The sequence below is a fragment of the Balaenoptera musculus genome, chromosome 15, assembly GCF_009873245.2.
Source record: "Balaenoptera musculus isolate JJ_BM4_2016_0621 chromosome 15, mBalMus1.pri.v3, whole genome shotgun sequence".
NCBI lineage: Eukaryota > Metazoa > Chordata > Mammalia > Artiodactyla > Balaenopteridae > Balaenoptera > Balaenoptera musculus.
Window position 1 is genome coordinate 72,350,948 of NC_045799.1, and position 15,706 is coordinate 72,366,653.

The 15,706-nt window shown below is 43.6% G+C and overlaps 1 protein-coding gene across 2 annotated transcripts in view; it reads right to left on the reverse strand.

Annotated features, from left to right (window-relative positions):
* Nucleotides 1-609: 609 nt before the first annotated feature.
* The window catches only part of BCL7C (BAF chromatin remodeling complex subunit BCL7C), a 33,490-nt gene continuing 18,393 nt past the window's right edge, over nt 610-15,706 (reverse strand). The window contains exon 5 of one of the 2 annotated variants that reach the window (XM_036824936.1): nt 610-3,134. In XM_036824936.1, coding sequence (XP_036680831.1) covers nt 2,934-3,134 — 201 coding nt within the window. In that variant the 3' untranslated portion in view covers nt 610-2,933. The remainder of the gene's footprint in view (nt 3,135-15,706) is intronic. The other variant, XM_036824934.1, reaches the window with a different exon arrangement.

Genomic DNA, 15,706 nt, shown 5'->3' on the forward strand with positions numbered 1-15,706 from the left:
TGCTCTGTGTTAAGTGTTTTCATAGGTGATCTCATTTGAACTCACCAAAGTCCTATGAAATGGGTTCAATCAGTTTTTCCATTTTACAGAAGAGAAAAAATGGGGCTCAGAGTGGTTAGACCTTGCCCCAGATCAAAGAGGTAGTAAGCAGTGGATTCAAACCTCAGACTGTCTGACTCCAAAGCCACACTTTTAACCCTTCTTCAGTACCGCCTCACAAAGCAAGCATGTTATTTCGCAGGTATCATTCTATCCGTTAGATTGAAGCTCAGAGAGGTAAAGTGACTTGCCCAAGGTCTCACAACCAGGAACTGGCAGAGCTGGAATCCATAATTGGATCTTCTGATTCTGAGGTTCCTGAAACCATGAAACTTCAGTGACTGGGCTTTATGCTATACAGGATAATTATTTCTGCAGCATATTTGCCTTGCCAACCCTACTCAGCTCAGAAGAGCATTTTGATGCAGGAAGTCCTTCCCGACCATTTTCAGGAAATTTTTGTTTTTGTTTTTGTTTTTGGCCGCACCCCGCAGCATGCAAAACTTCCCTGAAAAAAACAAAACAAAACAAAACAAAACTTCCTTGACCAGGGATCAAACCTGCATCCCTTGCAGTGGAATCGTGGAGTCTTAACCATGGGACCACCAGGGAAGTCCTGAAATTTGTGTTTTTCTGAATCCCAAAAATAATCAGTCAAGAAATTGGGAAAACAGGAAAAACTATTATAATTCTCCTGTGAGAACGAATGCTTAACAATAAACATCGAGGAATTCCTGGTTTGAAGGAATCCACTGATGTCAAGTAAAAAGCACGGCACGAGAAGGAAATGCTGACACAGAGTCCAAGGTTAAGGTAGACATTTCTGGAACTTGGGACCGAAGTACATAGGAGATAAGTGATCACAACTAATCAGTCTTTTTTTTGTAGCTGTTGCCATGTAAAAAACGTATTCGTGGGAATTCCCTGGCGGTCCAGTGATTAGGACCCCACGCTTTCACTGCTGAGGGCCTGGGTTCGATCCCTGGTCGGGGAACTAGGTTCCCACAAGCCGCCACAAACAAACAAATAAAAAAACGTATTCGTGGCCCTACTTGTTGTTAACAGCGAGTCATTCTCACAGATTAAAATATTAACCTGTTTACATGTATTGTATATCTTATACAAATTCTATGAATGATGTTCTGAGAAGTAAAAAGTTTTAGAAACAAGTCCTTAAATTGGCAATTTCAACACATGATTCTGTGTAGTGTAGTTGATCTTGCTGAAGGTTTAAACATTTTGTTATCCAAATACTACCCAGTAATGTTCTCTGGTATTTTCCTGGTTTTGAATATTTGCTATAGCCTACAGTTCTTTGTAATTACTACTAAATGTTTATTTCTCATTAAAAAAAAATATAGAAAGTTATGAAAAATACAGAATAACATGACTTCAGGAATTCCTAAGAATTCTAATTTTTCAATCCCCAATCCTAGATTGATATGTGTGGGGAATTTAGAAACCTTAGCCCAGAGAAACTCGATGACCTTCCTAAGCAATTCAGTGGGATGGCAAACTGGGGAGAGGCCATCTTTCTTGGCCTCCAGGAAGGTTCCACACAGAAGCTGGCCCTGCAGCAGAGCTTCCCTGGTCAACATCCCTCCAAAGGCAGAGGTCTGAGAAGAGGTCAGTTCAGGGAGTCAGGGGCTGAGCCTGAAGCCTTGACCTTGGCATGGAATATCTCCGACGTCTCAAGTTGCATTTCCATCTTGGCACAAATGTTCACTTTCATTCCTGGGAGTATCTGCTCACTTTAGTATAAAAAGTGTTTTAGGTAATTACCACGAGAAAAATGAATGCTTCATAAGCAGACGTCCTGTCAAACCTGCACCCTTCACTCGTGTACCGGCAGGAGAAGCAGTGCCGTGGGGCGGGCTGCGGAGTCAGGCAGGCAGACCTGGGTCTGAATGCTGGTTCTGCCACATACTGGCTGTGTGACTTTGGGCCGGTCCCTTAACCTCTCTGAGACTTAGTTTCTCCTTCTGTAAAATGCTGATAATGAGAACCCCAATGGCACAGGACTGTGGTGAGGATTGAATGAGGTCATTCCCATAAATCACAAAGCCTGGCACGGAGTAAGCCCTCAACCAATGGGAGACGTGATTATTTCGTAGTACGACGGGCCCAGCAGTGGAGTGGGCAAGAACTCGGTGACGGCCATTGGAACCGCGCAAAGGGCTCACTCGCCCCGGGCCTTCTCCAGGTGGGGATTTTCCGGGTCTGTTGGGGGTGGCTCAGGGTTGTGCCAGAAGCTTCGTGAGCTCCCCGCCAGCCAGCCCAGGCCACCTTCCGCATCCCCACGTGGGCGAGGCGGGCGCCTGGGCGGGAAGGTCTCCGGCCCCGTGGTCTCCCGGGGAACTGGCGAGGCTGGCCCCGCCGGGAGGTCTTGCTGCAGGTCCTCCAGCGATCAACGGAACTCACCCGCAGGCGGGGCATCCGTGGGCCTTCGGGGAGGCAGGAGGGAGGCGGTGGGGAGATGGGCGTGTGACGCAGGGTCTCTGCGCGTGCGCTGCCTCCCCGGGCCTTGGCCGGAGGCTGGCGGAGGCCCCTGCGCTTCCCGTGCAGCCCCTCCCCGGGTGGAGGCCGGGCGCGCACCCAGCACTCCGGACCCTCTGGCTGCGATGCGTCCTCAGGCGCTCGATGTGGTCCGATTGTGCCCGAAGCCCTTCCCACACTTGGGGTGTCGTCGAGCCCGCTCTGTGCGGGTGTCGGTGGTGAGCCAGATGGGTTCTGTGGCCTTAGGTTCGGGTCAGGCTGGGGCCGCTCGCCCCCGATGATCCCGCGGTGGCTGTGGAGCTGGGAAGCTCTCTGCACCCTCGGGGGCACGGGTGGGTGGCTGGATCTTGGGGCGGCCAGGGGAAGCCTAAGGGCCTCGCCTTGCCTGGGGAGCCGGCTCACCTCCCCTTCCCCTGGGGGGTCGTCCTCGGTGCCCTCGGGGCCTTGCTTCCTCCCACGGGAGCTCTGGGGTCCTGAGGCACCGCAGAACTGGGCCGGGCGTTTGTCCGGAGGGCCCTCCTGGGAAGGAGCCGCCTGAGGGGCTCTGTTTTCAGGCCTTTCTCGTGGAGGGCTCTCCTGGTCATCCTCACTCCCGAATCCTGCAGTGAAGAAAGAAGAAGCTGTAGTGTTTTCCCTTCTCCTCACCCCAGCCAAGACTAGGAAGACCCTGCCTTGGGAGTTCTAAGTGGGGCAACTTGGTGGAAAGTCTTTGTAAACGATGTATTTCTGACATAGGGCAGAGGTGGTGGCCGGGCCCTGTGGGAGCTCAGTTTCTGAAATTTGATAGAGCCGGGCAGCTCTACACTTATTTGCAGTGTGATTTCAGGCAAGTTACATAACCTCTTACAAAGTCTCAGTTTGTTCAGCTATCAGGTGGGGATAATAGTAAGGGCAGCATCATGGTAGCCACAGACCGCCAGGAAGGCAGGGCACAGCAGCGATATGTTAAATTGGAAAGATCAATATAAACGTGTAATGGGGACTTCCCTGGTGGTCCAGTGACTAGCACTCCACACTTTCACTGCCGAAGGCCCCGGTTAGTCCTTGGTTGGGGAACTAAGATCCCACAAGCTGCCCCGCACAGCAAAAAACAAAAACAAAAAACAAAACAAAACAAACAAAAACCAAAAAACCTGTACCTAAAAGAACACTTCTTTCTACCAGGTGAGGTCCAGTACCCCGCTACTAACTCTCATGTATACCCCTAATACCCAGATGTTGGTGTCATATTATTTACCATTAAAATAACCAGGAGTCCTAGGAGGGTAGTGGATTCCATTTCTTGATACAAGAAAAATCAGGATGGGTCTACAAGCATCCTGTTGAGGCCAGAAAGCAAGGATATTTTCAAGGATATCAGGGGTAGTGTTACAAAGAGAAAGACGCTAAGTAAATGGACTGCCATTGTCCAAGCTGTAACGATTTGAGCACCCTAAAAAATATGATGATCGTTATGCTTAAGGGAAATATCTGGGAAAGGCTGTGAGACCCTAAGCTACCCAAAAGTATAGTTAATATCAAGTCTTCAAAAAGGTAGTTGTACTACCTTTCTTACATAAAGAAAGGTGATGAGAATAGATATGTATAATTTTGATGCTTTTTATAAGTAGGAGAGTGTTAATATATGGATATTTTGTTTCTTCTATTCTTCCTCTATTTATAAGGCATAAATATGAACTCATTTCTATATGTGCAAGGAGGAAAGAATAGACCCAGGGAACTGTGAGTCCAGTGACCCTGGAAGAACAGGGTTACCATGACTGGACAGCACTGATGGATACATACAGTAACCAGGTAGGAAATTTCAACACTCTTCCTATAGGATGATATACCCATTTGTCCTGATGAGAACTAACTTAAACACACTGTCTCATTTCCTAAGAGATGACATGCGAAGGAGCTTTAAAAAATACCGATCTACAGGTCTCATCAAAAAGATCCCTAGATTCTATGATAAGCGATTAACATTCAGGCTATCTAAAGAACTCCCACAATATAAAAACAATAAAACAAACAACCCGACTGAAAAATGGGCAAAGAACTTGAAAAGACACTTCTCGAAAGAACATACACAAACTGACCAGCAAGCATATGAAAAGATGCTCAACATCACTAATTATTAGGAAAATGCAAATCAAAACCACGAGATGCCACCTCACACTCATTAGGATGGCTACTATTAAAAAAAAGAAAACCCAGAAAATAAATGTTGGTGCGGATGTGGAGAAATTGAAACCCTTGTTTACTGTTGGTGGAAATGTAAAATGGTGCAGCTGCTATGGAAAGTATTATGGTGGGCCCTCAAAAAAGATCCAGCAGTTCCACTGCTACTGGGTATATATCCAAAAGAATTGAAAGCAGAGTCTCAAAAAAAGTATTTGAACACCAATGTTTATAGCAGCATTATTCACAATAGTCAAGGGATAGAAACAACAGATGAATGGACAAACAAAATGTGGTATATACATGCAATGGAATATTATTCAGCCTTGAAAAGGAAGGAAATCCTATCTGACACATGAATTAGCATAGGTCCGTACTTCTGGCCATTTCTCATGCTGGACATAGTCAACAGCCAAAATGCACTGCTCGAAGTTCTGTCCACTGTGAGGATTTTTCTTCACCACTGTCCTCCAGGTTCACCCAGCTGGGGAGCGGGGGCTGTAGCTGTCCACTGTCAGCTCATAACGGCCTATCAGCCAGACTCATCTGTAAACAGGCTTGAGTCTTCATCAGTCAGCTGGGCGTAAGGGACACCCCAGAAAGTCATAGCCAGTGATTGAGGGAGAGAAGACCATGCAACAGGAGCCACCTGGTCCTGTAAATGGCTCGCACCTTCTGGACCTTTCCAAGCCTGGTCTCTTATATCAAGTGATGATAGATTGCTGCTGTGCACACCCAACCTCGTGGTTGGGATGGTCAGACAACACCCCATTCATGATGAGAAGCTCAGGTTGCATGGTCACCTGATGTCACCTTGTTAGGTGTTCAGTTCCTACCAAGTCCCAATGGCAAGCCAGAGACTGTTGCTGAAAAACAGAATAGTTACCTATAGAAAAGAGCCTACACTTATCAAAAATCCTATGAGTCTGTGCTTTGATTCTGCTTTTGGTGCTTGCTGGAGTATCACTGGCTCTGGGGGATCATAAATACCAAGAGATAGGGCAGCTGTACTGCAGCCTGAACATGTCACAGAGCCTTCTCTTGCTCTTGTCCCTACTCAAAACTGGCACCTCCCAGGTGACTCTATTGTTGAGATACACTGCCTCCAAAATCCAAATAGGCCTACCAAGCACTGGGCCTCTTTTAGGGGGAGTAGGTTGTATGAGGAGCAACTTGTCTTTCACCTTGGAGAAGATACCTTTTCATACTCTAGGCCACTGCATCTCCAGAAACTTCACTGAATCTTTAGTGGGGCTTATCTCCCACTTTCTAGTTTGCATATGTCTTATTAGGGCAATTAAAGTACTTGTTACTTGCTGATCATCAGATCCAGTGATGTTGTCAATATAGTGGACCAGTGTGGTGTTTTGTGGGATGTTAATGATTAAGATCTTTGCAGACTCTATTATGGCAGAGCGGAACTGACAGAGCCCTGAGGACACCTGAAGTTACATGGTGGCCTTGCCAGCTAAAAAGGAAACCGCTCTGGTGGACCTTGCATACTGGTATGGAAGAAAAACCAAGTTGATAGCTGCATACCAAATACCAGGGGAAAGGTACTAAATTTGGGACAGCAGCTGCAATTGGAAGTGTCACCTGATTAAGTTCATGAAGGTCCACCGTCATTTTCCATCTGACTCCTGCACAGGTCAGACTGGCGGGTTAAATGGGTATGTGATAGGTCTCACTACCCCTCTTCTTTCAATTCTTTGGCATGAATCTCTGCACTTCTCCCAGGGATGTGGTATTTTTACTGGTTTGCTGTCTTTGTAGGAAGTGGGACTTTCACTTAGCCCTCCTTGCCATATTGGTCCCCAGTCTGTGGGTCAGAGACCCTATGTGGGGATTCTGCCACTATGACAGTTTTCAATTATTGCCTTTCAGCTCCAAATTCAGGCTCTAGTATCTGCTCTGCGATACTGGACTGGACTATTTATGCATTTCTCCTTGCAGTTAAGCTTTGTCAGTAGAGGGCGCTAGAGGGACATTGAAAGAGGAAGGGGATGCTTTTCCTGGCTCTGGTCCTGTTGAGGTTTGTTTTTTTTCTTGCGCTTGCTGCACAGTTTTGCAGGGGAACATCCAGTGGTTCCCTGCCTTAGATGTGTGTGAAAGTGAGGAGTCTTTTGAGGAGCTCGCAGCCCCCAACTTGCAACCACCTTGCCGCACCCTCTCTACCCCCACGTGGTCACCACAGACCCCAGACCACAAGCTGACTTTGCAGTGAGTGGACTCAACACTTCAGACTTCTTTTGCACCTCATTAGGCTTTCTCTAGGACTGATCTCTGGCAGAGCAAGCTTTCTCCAACACTCGACTTTGGTAGCAGTCTGGTTTTCTCCAGCACTCTGCTCTTACCGAGTGCACTTTCTCTCACGTCAACAGTGCTTGATTCTTGGGGCAGCTTTCTCCAGCACTGGGCTCCTGTAGAGAACACTCCCTACAGTCTTGGTTCCAGCAGTGCTCCATGATTAGCATGACACCCCAGAGGGCAAATTTCCAGGAAGTCCCACTGGTGAGGCAGTCAGCGACTTCTCTGCCATGCCCTTTCAAGTGAAGTCTGGATCTCAGCCTGGTGGGAGAGGACTCTTCCTTGGGCTCTCTATCTCAGTCCTAGGGAGAGTAGCTGATCTTAATACCTCTGTTTCTGTATTCTTTAGAATTGTCTTTAGCTCTAATTAGCCAATTCCCTATTATTCCAATCCGCTGTTAATAATGCTTTATGTTAAACTTTCCCATTGTGGCTTCTTTCTCCTGGTTAGACCTTGATTGATATAATAATTGGTACTGGGAGTGGTCCCAGGAGAAAGACTCACAAAGATGCGATTTTGCAATGATATGGTCATACCCTTGAGTTTGAGCAGTGCTGAGCTTCTAACCAATGGGAAATGGGATGCTAGCAATCCATGGTATGCAGTGGCATCACAGTTAATCAGACTGTCGCCTGTGGTTGATTGTGATGAGGTGCCAACTGAAGCTCATGCCTTGGGAGCCCAACTGGCTGCTGCCCTTGACTCCTACAGCAGTAGTAATGACTCAGACCTGTGGTGTAGGATGGATTCCTTGCAGTGCACTTGGGTGATTACAGAGAGAAAATGACAAACTCGGGTCTCTTAACTTCCAGCACAAGTCACAATCTGAGAACCAGGATACTTACATGACAGTCCTAAAACTATCTTTTAATTATGTAGACCCAGAGCTGATATTGCTAAAAGTCAAATACAAAATTTAATTGTGTAAGTTGATGATTTATAATGACAGTTGAATTCACACTCTTATCAAATTTGTCATGGGAAAACTAGGGCATCAATCAGGAAAGAATAAGGTCCAGAAATTCGGAAGGGTGCATCTGGTTGGAATCAGATGAAGCAGACAATATTGAACTCCCAAGTCATTCTGAGGCTCCTTTGCCAGTGGAAGTAGCTTGCTCTTCTGTGTCTGATGAGACTAGCTGTTCTCTGTCTGAAAACCCTGTGATAACCTCACCTGGGGCAAATGCCTTGAAAGGGGGTGCTCATTCCACTCAAAATTCACCACAACTACCCTGTTGCCTCTAAGCCTTTAACAGGGGTCAAGTCTCAACACATTTCAGGAAGACAGGTACACACCATGATCCAGGAAGAAACAGCTAACACATCAAAAGAATAGCAATACATTGCTAATATGTTGGCAGAAACCTAAGGAGTATGTGAGAATGGATTCTAAGAGTGTTAGACCAATGAGGGTAGAATATAACACTAGATAGGGCCACATTCACTTATATGGGTGTATTTACTAAAGATCCCAGATTTAATGTGCTAGCTCACACACCTGAAGTTGGCACTAAGAAGTTATTTGGTTAGCTGACTGAAATTTAGACCTAATAGGGGTCTACATTTAGTGAAGTTGAGATACTAGAGTTCTCCTGGCATCACACAGAAGTGAGAATCCAAAGGCTTGGATGATAGACTGATTTATCATGTGTAATCTGTCAACTGTATTCAGTGAGAGGACCCAGAGACAATTCCTTTGCTAAAACATTGAAGGGAGCATCTCCATGCTTGAAAAGCTCTCTGGTTATTCTCCTTTGTAGGCCAGATATGACTGTAGGGGGTATCACCATTTATTTGGACTCCCTGCTATCAGTGGGTATGATGGGATCCAGATAAGGTGGACACATTAACTGTAAAGGGCAGCAGGGACCACCAGGCAATCTGATTTCTTGGCTAGCAGAGATCTTTGGCAGTGGTATTTGTTCACTGTCCCTAGCAATGAAATAAATGGGAAACCTACTCCACTACTGTTGGATTTGTTTCCTTCTTGACCTTCTGTCTAGTTATTTCATCCATTATTGAAAGTACAGTATTAAGGTCTCCAACTATTATTGTTGAATTGTCTATTTCTCCCCTCAATTCTGTCAGGTTTTGTTTCATGTATTTTGGGGTTCTGTTTTTAGGTACATATATGTTTATAATTATAATGTCTTCCTGAGGGATCAACCTTTTTATCATTATAAAATGTCTTTTGCCTCTAGTAACAAGTTTTGTTTTAAATTCTGTTTTGTCTGGTAATTAGTATAGCCATTCCACATCTCTTATAGTTGCTTTTGCATAGCATATCTTTTTGTATCCTTTTACTTCCAACCTATTGATGTCATTGATTATAAAGACAGCATATAGTTGGATCATGTTGGGTTTTTAAAATCTGTTCTGCCAATCTCTATCTTTTGACTGCAGTGTTTAGTCCATTTACATTTAGTGTAATTGCTAATAGATAGGATTTATGTCTGTCATTTGGCTATTTGTTATTTATAATTCTTTTCTTTTTTGTTCCTATGTTTCTCCACTACCACTTTCTTTTTGTGTTAAATCTTTTCTAGTATTCTATTTTAATTCCCTTGTTGTTTTATTCTATTCTTTTGAGTTACTTTTTTAGTGGTTTCCCTGGGTATTACAATCAACATCTCTACTTAAAACAATCTAGTTGGGCTTCTCTGGTGGTGCAGTGGTTAAGAATCCGCCTGCCAATGCAGGGGACACAGGTTTGAACCCTGGTCTGGGAGGATCCCACATGCCGCGGAGCAACTAAGCCCACGCACTACAACTACTGAGCCTGTGCTCTAGAGCCTGCAAGCCACAACTACTGAGCCCACGTGCCACAACTATTGAAGCCCACGTGCCTAGAGCCCACGCTCTGCAACAAGAGAAGCCACCGCGATGAGAAGACTGCACGCCGCAATGAAGAGTAGTCCCCACTCACTGCAACTAGAGAAAGCCCACACGCAGCAATGAAGACCCAATGCAGCCAAAAATAAATAAATAAAATAAATTTATTTAAAAAAAAACAATCTAGTTCATGTTAATGCCAAATTAATTTCAGTAGTATATAAAAACTTGCTCCTATATAGCTCCCTTCTCTCACTCCTCCTTTGTGCTATTATTTTTATTTTTAAATTTATTTATTTATTTATCTTTGGCTGCTTTGGGTCTTCATTGCTGAGCATGGGCTTTCTCTAGTTGCGGTGAGCAGGGGTTACTCTTCGTTGTGGTGCGTGGGCTTCTCATTGCGGTGACTTCTCTTGTTGCGGAGCATGGGCTCTCAGTGCGCAGGCTTCTGTAGTTATGGCTCGCGGGCTCTAGAGCGCAGGCTCAGTAGTTGTGACGCATGGGCTTAGTTGCTCCGCGGCATGTGGGATCTTCCCGGACCAGGGCTCAAACCTGTGTCCCCTGTATTGGCAAGCGGATTCTTAACCACTGCACCACTAGGGAAGTCCCCTTTGTGCTATTATTGTCATACAAGTTACATCTTTATTTATTATAAGCCCATAAACACAGTTTTACAATTATTGCTTTTTGCAGTTGTCTTTATTTTTTAATTATTATTATTATTTTTTATTTTATTGGGCTATATTGTTTTATAATGTTTGCAGTTGTCTTTAAAATATAAAAATTATAAACAAAATATATTTATACTGTCTTTTCTATGTACTTATATAGTTTCCTTTATTGACGTTCTTTATTTCCTCATGTGAATTTGAGTTACTGTCTAGTCCTTTCATTTCAGCCTGAAGGAGTCCCTCTGTATTTCTTGTAAGGTAGGTCTGCTAGGAACAAATTCTCTCCATTTTTGTTTATCTGAGAAAGTCTTAATTTCTCCTTTATTTTTTTGAAGGATTGTTTTCCTGGGTATAGATTTCTTGGTTAACAGTTTTGTTCTTTCAGCACTTTGCATATGTTATCTCACTGTCTTCTGGCCTCCATAGTTTCTGATAAGAAGTTAGCTGTTGATCTTATGGAAGATCCCTTGTACATGATGATTTGTTTTTTCTCTTGCTGCTTTCAGTATTCTCTCTGTCTTTCAACAGTTCGATTATGATATGTCTAGATGTGAATCTCTCAGTTTATCCTACTTTGAGCTTCTTGGCTGTGTAGATTAATTTTTAAATTTATTTATTTTATTTATTTATTTTTGGCTGTGTTGGGTCTTTGTTGCTGCGCACGGGCTTTCTCTAGTTGTGGCGAGCGGGGGCTACTCTTTGTTGCAGTACGTGGGCTTCTCATTGCAGTGGCTTCTCTTGTTGCAGAGCATGGGCTCTAGATGTGCAGGCTTCAGTAGTTGTGTCGTGTGGGCTCAGTAGTTGTGGCTCGTGGGCTGTAGAGCGCAGGCTCAGCAGCTGTGGCACACAGGCTTAGTTGCTCTGTGGCATGTGGGATCTTCCTGGACCAGGGCTTGAACCTGAGTCCCCTGCGTTGGCAGGTGGATTCTTAACCACTGCACCACCAGGGAAGCCCCGATTAATTTTTTAAAAAATCAAATTCAGGGAAATTATTTCTTCAAATACTTTTTTCTTTTTTTTTTGGCTGCATTTGGGTCTTGGTTGCTGCATGCGGGCTTTCTCTAGTTGCAGTGAGCAGGGGCTACTCGTAGTTGTGGTGCGTGGGCTTCTCATTGCGGTGGCTTCTCATTGCAGAGCATGGGCTCTAGGTGCGAGGGCTTCAGTAGTTGCAGCATGTGGGCTCAGGAGTTGCAGCACGCGGGCCCTAGAGCGCACAAGCTTCAGTAGTTGTGGCTTGTGGGCTCTGAGCGCAGACTCAGTAGTTGTGGTGTGCAGGCTTAGTGGCTCCGTGGCATATGGGATCTTCCCGGGCCAGGGATCAAACCCGTGTCCCCTGCGTTGGCAGGCAGATTCTTAACCACTGCACCACCAGGGAAGTCCCCAAATACTCTTTCTGCCCCTTTCTCTTCTCTCCATCTGGGACTCTCATTATATGTATATTAGTACATCTGATGGTATTCCACAGGTCTCTGGGGGCTCCATTCCTTTTTCTTCATTCTTTTTTCTTTCTATTCCTCAGACTGAGTAATCGCAATTGACCTGTCTTCAAGTGTGTTGATTCTTTCTTCTGCCAAGTCAAATCCTCTATTGAGCCCTGTTAGTGAATCTTTCATTTCAATTGTACTTTTGTACTGTTGAGCTCCAGAATTTCTATTTCTATTTGATATATATATATATATATATATATATATATATATATATATATATATATGCATGTGTATACACATACATACATGCACATTTTTAATATAAATGTAATTTTTCTATATGCTTATTAATAGTCTCTGTTTGGTGAGACATCATTCCCACACTTCCTTTTGATTCTTTTGGCGTGGTTTCCTTTAGTTCTTTGAATATATTTATAATAGCTGATTTAAAGACTTTGTCTGATAACTTCCTCAGGGACAGTTTCTTTTGACTCCTTTTTTTCCTTTGTATGGGCCATACTTTCCTGTTTCTTTGCATGTCTCATAAATTTTTTTATTGACAGTGACATCTTAAATATCATAAGGTGGCAACTCCAAAAATCTGATTCCACCCCTCCTCAGGCTTTGTTGTTGTTGTTGCTGCTGTTTACGAACTTTCCTAGATGAATTCTGTAAAGACTGCATTCTTTGCGCATGGCCACTGAAGTCTGTGCTCAATTAGCTTGCTTAGTGGTCAGCTAATGATTGGACAGAGATTTCCTCTAATGCCTTCAACCAATAAATTTCCTAGCCTTTTCTGAGGGGCTCTATGTGTGTGTGTGTGTGTGTGCACAACACTGCTTTAACTTCCACTTCCTGCTTGCACAGAGCATCAAGGTCAGCTAGAGGTAAGAGCTTAGGGTCTTCTCAGGTCTTTCCTGAGTGCATACAGCCCTACTCATGCTTGTGACCTTATAGGGATTCCCAGGAATGTGTCAGGGCTTTTCAAAGCCCTCTACGGATATTTCATTCCCTAGTTTTTCCGTGCTTTTTTTTGTCCAGCCTCTTTTTTATTTATTTATTTATTTATTTATTTATTTAGTTGGTTGCGCTGGGTCTTAGTTGCAGCAGGTAGGCTCCTTAGGGAGTTGCGGTATGTGGGCTCCTTAGTTGTGGCACACGAACTCTTAGTTGCAGCATGCATGTGGGATCTAGTTCCCTGACCAGGGATGGAACCTTGGCCCCCTGCATTGGGAACATGGAGCTTTAACCACTGCGCCACCAGGGAAGTCCCTAGCCTCTTTTTTTTTTTAAGTTTTTATTTTTTAATTTTTTGGCCATGCTGCACAGTTTGCGGGATCTTAGTTCCCCAACAAGGGATTGAGGTCCAGCCTCTCGTTACCCCAAAACTAGTATCACCATCTCAGGCTGCTGTGATATTAAACAATGGCCACTGATTGTTTTAAACTAGGGATGTTTCAACATATCCCTAGGGATATGGCTGTAGCACAGGGAGAGTTCTGAGTCGGGTCAAATAAAGACAAACTCTAAGAATAGAGCTTTTCAGAGAGCTACCAAATAGAGACACTTCTCTGGGAATGGAGCTGTTATGGAGATTCAAACCTGTTCCCCCTCCTGTGGCTACTAAGCACTGGTTTTCACAATTCCTTTAGTTGTGAGGCTTTTATTTTCCAAGGGTTCTGTGAACCTGTGAAGAGGAGAATGGGACTAAGGCAAGTTAAAACTGCACAAAGTTCACTGTTCTCACTAGGACACAGCTGTTTTTCTGGAATAAATGCTCCTTGGGTTGTAGCTAGGCTTTGGTTAATTTTCAGAGTTCTGAAAAAGCTTATTTTGACCATTTTAGCCAGAGTTCTTCTTGTTTTTATGAAGGAGTGAATTTTCAGAGGTCCTCACTCCACCATTCTGGAAGTGTTTCTCTTCTGCTTGATCTACAGTAGAAACCCTACGTCTGGTAGCCAAAATTCTGATTTGAGTTGTCACAGTGGAGAATCATAGCCTGTCACTAGTTCGCAGACCCAAGTCAATCATAGACCCAGAGCCGCTTAACTGAGGGTGATGCCAAGTCTCCTTGAGGAAGGACCTTGTACCATTGCTGCAAGTACTCATCATAAGTCTTTCCCTAAGCCTTCCCCAAAGGGACCTGTGGCCCTTTTACTAGGGTGTGCACTGGGTAAAAGGAAATATCCAGACCCTTCATGGGTTATTAGACATTGGCTCTAATGGACACATTCCTAGGGACCCAAAATGCCACTGTGATCCACCAATCAACGTAGATGCTTACAGCAGCCAGGGGATAGATGGAATCTTAACTCCAGGCCAATTCAGTGGGCCTAGGTGGCCCATAGACCCATTCTGTGGTTATTTCTTCAATGCCTAAATTTATCATTAAAATAGACATACTTGGTAATTGGCACAGTCAGTAATGAGAGACTCAAAGATACTGGAAGAAATCTTACAACACATCAAAAATATAAGGGAAAAGAAATCATACCATTAAATGTAAATTTGAAGGACAGATCCAGAAGACCTAACACACAAATAATAGGAGTCCCCAAAGGAGAGAAAAGTAACAGGTGGAGAGGGAAATTTGAGTCTGAAGATTAAAAGACTGACATGAATGAAGATAAACATCTAGACGTATCCTGATGAAATTCCTGAGTTCCAGAGGTAGAAAACAACAACAACAACAATTTGCAAGCTTCCAGATAGAAAGACTAGGTTACTTAAAAAGGAGCAAGAATCAGACTAGTTTAAGACCACCCATCTGCAATCCTATGAGCTAGGAGACAGTAGAATACAGACTGCTAAGAGAAAAGGAATGTAACCCAAGAATCAAAACAAGTCATCGTGTCACTTCTCAACCAGGGCAAAAGAAAGACATCTGCTAGCATACAAGATTCAGTGCATGGATCAAGTGCATGCCTATCTGAGGGAAGTGCTCAAGAAATTCTCTCAGTAGTGATTGAGAGCTCATGATAATGCAAGATGAAGAGATGGGGTAGCAGAGGTGAGCAACAAATCTTGCGATATATATAGTTTGGTTTAAATGGTAGGAGATAGACTGGGAATTTGTGCTGTAGGTATTAAGTAAGGATTCTTTTGCAGAAGTCATGAACTTTAATGGAAAGCCTAATAATAGATTAGAACAAAAAAACCCTGTAAACTATCTTAGTAAAACTCCAGGAGTAGGGAGAGTGGGGAAGTTAACAGCATTCTAAAGGTATCATCTTTCAGGAGATTGTGTGGGAATGGGCAAGTAAAACATTTTGGTGAAGGAGTAGGATTATTACCATGTACTGATACAACAATTTAAGAATAATTGTGATTGCTAGGAAAGAAAAGATAAACACTAGCAGCTTAATAAAGGGGGAGGGTGGATGGCAATAAATAGAAACTTGACCAAGTCAACAAAAGTTAAAAAAAAAAAAAAAGCAAACAGGAAAACATTAATGAAAAATAAATAGTAAATGTAAAATAAGGTAGAAAGAAAAAAGTATATTGTTTATTACAATAAACATGAAATTATAAGGCAGAAACTGAGACTAAATGACTTTAAAATCTAGCTATAAGCAATTTATAGGAAACACATAAAGTGACAAAAATGTTTCAGATAAATGGACAAAAAATTTTCAGGCAAATGCAACCAAAAACACAAGATTGAGGGAAGAGTTCTTGCCAAGATTCTGGCAATGTTTATTTCTGGTTTTGAGTGGTGGTTATGAGGGTATTTTGTTCTATAATATCATGTTAAGCTATTTCTTTATGAA